The 5,689-nt window shown below is 50.5% G+C and overlaps 1 protein-coding gene across 1 annotated transcript in view; it reads left to right on the forward strand.

The window, feature by feature from the left end:
- The first annotated feature begins 1,836 nt into the window (after positions 1 to 1,836).
- Positions 1,837 to 5,689, forward strand: part of DNHD1 (dynein heavy chain domain 1) — an 80,616-nt gene continuing 76,763 nt past the window's right edge. Inside the window, 3 exon segments of the mRNA XM_006162022.3 lie at positions 1,837 to 2,694; positions 2,819 to 2,892; positions 3,137 to 3,959. Coding sequence (XP_006162084.2) covers positions 2,829 to 2,892; positions 3,137 to 3,959 — 887 coding nt within the window. The 5' untranslated portion in view covers positions 1,837 to 2,694; positions 2,819 to 2,828.

A 5,689-nucleotide genomic window follows, 5' to 3' on the forward strand; every position in this document is an offset into this window, starting at 1 on the left:
TAAGAAATTTACTTCTGTGATAGATTATATCATATAGCATAGGTGACCGTACAAAAGGAATTTGAGTGGACCTGACCTAATCACATGAGCTCTTTAACAGCTAAGAGTTTCCTTTGGCTGATTGCAGAAGAGGATCTCAGAAAAATATGAAGCATGACAATGATTTGAGGCAATGTTGCTGGCTTGAAGATGGAAGGACAATGTGACAAGGAAGGAACGCGAACTCTAGAACCTGAGAGCGGCCCTTGACTGCTCGCCAGGAAGGAAGCAGGGACCTCAGTCCTACAACTGCAAGGAACACAATCCAGCAAACAATTAGAATGAGCTTGGAAGTTGATTCCCCTCCTTCCAGAACCTCCAGAGGAGAATTCAGCCCACTCAACACCTTGACTTCAGGCTTATGATACACTGAGCAGGGAACCCAGCCAAGCCATACTGGACATCTGATCTACAGAACCGTGAAAAACTGCATGGGTCTTATTTTTAAGCTGCATGGACTATGGTATTACACAGCCGCAGAAAACACGTGTTAGTGAGGGCATTCCAGAGAAAGAACCAGTAGGATGAGAAGTCCCACAATCTGCTATCTGCAATCTGGAGAACCAGGAAATCTGGTGGCTTAATTCAGTTCTAAGTCTGAAGGCCTGAGAACCAGGAGTGCTGATGGCCAAGGACAGTAGAAGATGGAAATGCAGGGACCAGCAGTTAGCGTAATGGCTATGTCACTAGACTCCCATATAGTCAACCGCGGTTCGAGTCCTAGACCCAGTGACTCAAACTCATGGAGTCCAAGAACCGGTGGCTTAAACTCACTCCGGGTGTGTGTGCGTGTGTGCCCAAGATCCTGAGAAGAGAATGGAGGAGAAGGGATTGTGGCATGGCCATCCCCACTGGGGGGTGATTTCCTGCTTTCTGTCTCTCTGTCTCTCTCTGTCTGTCTGGTGAGTGTACACGCCCTATAGCAAAAACCTCTCCAAAAAAAGAAGAAAAAAAGAGAAGAAAATGGAGATGCAGTTCAGAGAGCACCTCCACCTTTTCTATTCAGGAACAGATTGGATGATACCCACTCACGTTGGTGAGGGAGATCTTTATTCAGTTCATCTACTCAAATACTAATCTCTTCCTAATATCCTTAAATACACACCCAGAAATAATGTGTTACCAGCTACCTGGGCATTCCATAGCCCAGTCAAGTTGACACATAAACATAACTGTGTCTCCAAACTGATACACATGGGGCACAGCATGTATGTAGGCTTTGAGGTTAGAGTATGCTTCGTGTGATCCAGGCATAGCAGGAGTAAAGTGAACATAGATAGAGAAGGTCACAGAGGTGGCAGGCAGCTCTCAGCAGTGTGTGTGAGTGTGTGTATGAGAGAGAGAGAGGGAGAGAGAGAAGTCAAAGGTGACTCCAAGGTTTTGAACCAAGCAACTGGGAGGAGGTGGGGATGCCACAGACTTGCCATTTGCTGAGACTGGGAAGACAGCAAAAGGTCTCTTTTTGGAGAATGGATAGGAGTCTGGTTTTGGACATTTCAAGATTTTAAATTTGAGATACCAGATATCCAAGTAGAGAAATCAAGTAGGCAGTGGGTTTATAAGTCTAGATCTCAGAGGAAAGGTGGGCTGAAATTTAATATTTAAAAAATTATGCATTGGGCCATCCGGTGACATGGATCCTACATGGCCAACTGTGCGATTTGAGTTCCAGATCTGGTATCTTGAAAAACATGCCCAGTGTGCATGTGTGTGTGTGTGCACACACGCTCAAATTCCTGAAAGAATAGAAGAGAAGGGATTGTGGTGCGTCCATCAGCCCTGGGGTGGGGGGTGATTTCTCACTTTCACTCGTTCTCTATCTGGCAAACCATGCGCACTCTCTAAGCAAATTAAAATAAATACATAAAATTAAAAATCATGCATCTACTCCCATACCCCCACATCACAACTAAATGTTGCACTCTCCCTGCTCAAAGAGTCTGTCTTTTCTGAGTTTCTTTGGGGGAAGTAGAGTGGGGTAGATGGATAAATTGAGATGGCAGTGGAGTAGTCCCAAAGGCATACCTTGTTGGAACCTGGCACCAACTTAGACCAGCAAACGGATAAACAGACACATGGATTACACCTGCTCACCCATCAGGATTGCAAGTCCCTAATAAACCATGTCACCCCGGTTCTGCCTGTCCCAGGTCTGCTGGCCGGCCCCATAGGCGAACTCGGGTCTGGGTCCCGCCCCTCTGGCCCTACTCCCTCAGTCCTCTCCTCTTTCTGCCTCCATGCCCCCTATTCCCACGCGCCGGTCCCCTAGAACTACTGGGGGCGGGAGGCTCGGGCCTCCTGGGCCTGGCAACCGTTCTAACAGCTGGGAGTGGGTGGAGCTGCGGGCGAGATCTGCCCCCTTCGCCCTCCAGGACCTTCACTCGCCCCTGCTCCTGCCGGGAGGGAACTCCTTTCGGACGCTCCGGTGGCGGTGGCGGTGGCTGTGGCTTCCCCGCCGCCTCCCAGTCACAGCCCGCTCCTTGGCCCCTTCCTCCTGTCAGCTGCCCGCCTGGCTCCCCGGCTTTTTGTGCCCACGACCTCCTCAGCTCGCTGGCAGAAACGGCTTGCCACCAGGCTTTGCTGCCTGAGTGACGGCTGTGCCTCTCTGCAGGCGGTCGTCAGCCTCCACTCCGAGTGTTCCTGCCTGTGGCCAAGGTGCTCTGAGTGAGCCTGTCGCTGTGTCGGAGTGCTGTCGGAGTGGGCGATTACTGTGTGGGTGGCCATGGCTGGGGTGAGGGAGGGCCGGGCCCAAGTCTAATTTCCTCCACGTCTCCAGCAGGCAGTCCCCAATGAAACCCCGTCAGCAGACCTGGCTCTCCTCCCTCCCCTTGCCTCCTACACACCTCAGGCCAGGTGAGGGGCACTGGGTCCTGGGAGGTAGGAAGAAACTCTTGGGGAGGGGTCCCACGCTGACCAGGGACTGCTTCTTATCAGTAGTGGGGGAAGCTGCAGGAGGAGAGCTAGGGGCTCAGGAAAGGTCTCTGCTGGGCAGCTCTATTCAGGGCTCTGTCCTGTGTCATTTCTCCTATCCCACTGCCTCTGCCCATACCTGATGGCCCTTCTCTGACCCTCTCCTGGGCTGGGCTGCACTGAGCAGGTGAGGCCCAGCAGCCAAGAGCCTGGAACTGGCATCTGGAACCGGAGCTGTGGGCAAGATCCCTTCGACAGCAGCTAGACGCCCAGCTGCGCCTCGATTCAGAGGAGAGGAGGGTAGGTTCATCTCCTGTGGAGGCCCTTGAATCTTGGTACTCTGTATGTGTCCTGGACAGCAAAGGACAGCCTGGGACCTGTCAGAGCAAACAGGGCCAGTTCCTGAAGGCAGTGGCTGAGTCAGAGCAGCCCTCTGCACTGGAGCTCCTGTTAGCTGAGCTGGAAACTCTGTTCGCAGCTGTGCTGCAAGACAGCAGCCCTGCAGCTTGGCGCTACCTGCATGCAGTACTGGGTCTGCTGCCTCCCTATCGTGAGTTGCTGGTGGGTCACCTGGATCTGCTGCCCTTCCTGGAGCAGCTGTCCTGCTGGGCACCCTGGGTGCAATCCCAACTCCACCTGGACCTGCTAGATGCCATGGACAAGGCTTTCCCCCCAGACATCTCTCTGTTAGACACTGCCTCCCATGCTGACTGCCATCCCCAGAAGCAGAAGTTCGGTCGTGTGCCCCCATGCCCAGCCTGTCCTTTTGTGCAGACATGGTTGGCTGGGCAGCAAGTAAAGGAGCTGGCCACATGGTTGCGGCCACTGACATTGCCTGAGTTCCAGCGCTGCCTGGGCATTGTCGGTGCTGAAGTGGCTCTAGAAGAGACCCAGTGGCTGGATGGCCTTAGTCTCCTGCCCTTGGCACTGGCGACAGACATCCCTGTGCAGTATGAAAGCAGTGACGCCGACAACGCAGACAAGGGGCCTGATGAGAGAAGAAAGACTAGGTGAGTGAGGGACCCAGTCCAGGGCTCTGAGCAGAGGAGAAGCCTGTGAGTGGATGGCTGTAGAGCCACTTGAGTGTCCAGAGCCAGCTCTCCATTAATTTTAGGGATTAGCCTGATCCCAAGCTGAGCTGGTGTAAGGCCGCTCTTCTGTTCCTGTTTGCCTACAAAATGAACCCAGTGGTTTTAGTATTAATCCCATAGGGTAATGCAGGAAGAAATGAAAATCAAGTCAACCATGAGGGATGCAACCAGACTGTGGTAAAACACAGTGCTCCACAAGGCTGATCCATGTGGAAAGGTCACATGAGTGTGACCGAAGATATCCCCAAGTATACCAGGCATGCCATGCCTATGACCTGGGTCTGGCTAAGGCAGAGGTTTGATTGCAGTGTCAAGACCTGTTAGGGGCCCTGAATATCTCTCTCACTAATGGAGGAAGTAAATAAACCTTTTTAAAAAAAGTCAGTCCAGCTGGTCATATCATGGTTAAAGCAGCTGGATCTCACATGGCCTACTACACAGTTCTAATCTCAGACCTGGTGGCTTGAAAAAACATGCCAAGCATATGTGCATGCATGTTAAAATTCTGAGAGGAGAATGGAGAAGAAGTGATTGTGGGGTGGACATTCCCCCTGGGAGGCTCACTCACTCTCTCTCTCTTGCAAGCACACATGTCCTTTTGCAAATTATTGATTTTTTTTAAATAGTCATCCATGAGGAAGCCAAAGCTTCAGAAAGCAGCTTGGCCTTTCCAAAGTTTCTAGACTTTCTCAGATGGTGCCAGAAGCCTCCTTAGTTCCTTTTTTCATTCATTTGTTGTCACTGAGCCTCACCTCTGGGCCCACCATATTCTGGGTCCTAGATGCTGAGTGTAAGATCCTTCCCTCAGGGTAGTCCCAGGGAATGCTTACTGGCCTTCCCACATGTCTCTGTGAGCTCACCCAGTGATAAGGCGGAGCAGAGTCAGTAGCACTACTGGATGGGATTTTTTTTTTTTTTTGAGAGGTTTTTGCTAAAGGACACATGCGCGCACCAGAAAGACAGAGACAGAGAAACAGAAAGTGAGAAATCACCCTCCGAGGGGATGGCCATGCCGCAATCCCTTCTCCATTCTCCTCTCAGGATCTTGGGTATGCACGCACACACGCCTGGCGTGAGTTTAAGCCATCAGGTCCGGGACTCGAACCTCGGTCAACTACATGGGAGTCTAACAACAGCCATTATGCCAACTGTTGTTTCCCTGGATGGAATTTTATCTGGCCCTTCCAGGTTTCCTTAGATTTTTCTCTAAGTTTATGACTGGGTCATGTTTTTCCTGAAGCCTTCGAGGCCTACTGGTGGGCATATTGGCAGGCTCCTAAGACCCTGATTGAAGATGGTCAGTGCCAACAAATAATGCCTTCAATAGTTCCAGAAGACGATTCTTTTGTCAAAGAACTGTCTTGTGCCGTGAATGCAAGTTTCCTTTTCTGAAAAACCTAACCGAAATGACAGGCTGAGATGTTGGGAAGGGGTCAGGTTCTTTGTTCTCTGACTGAACCTGCAGTAAATCTCTGACATTTAGCTAATATGACTTAATTTTCACTAAGTTCTACAAGACTGGTTTCTGAGCATTTGTTTATTCAGTAACCACAGGGGACTTCAAGAAGCTTGTAGAAAGTGTATTTCAAATACGAGTTTACTCTGGTGCAAAAAAAAAAAAAAAATAGAAATTTATACATAATTTATAA

Source organism: Tupaia chinensis, unplaced genomic scaffold (genome assembly GCF_000334495.1).
Source record: "Tupaia chinensis unplaced genomic scaffold, TupChi_1.0 Scaffold139491_1, whole genome shotgun sequence".
NCBI lineage: Eukaryota > Metazoa > Chordata > Mammalia > Scandentia > Tupaiidae > Tupaia > Tupaia belangeri.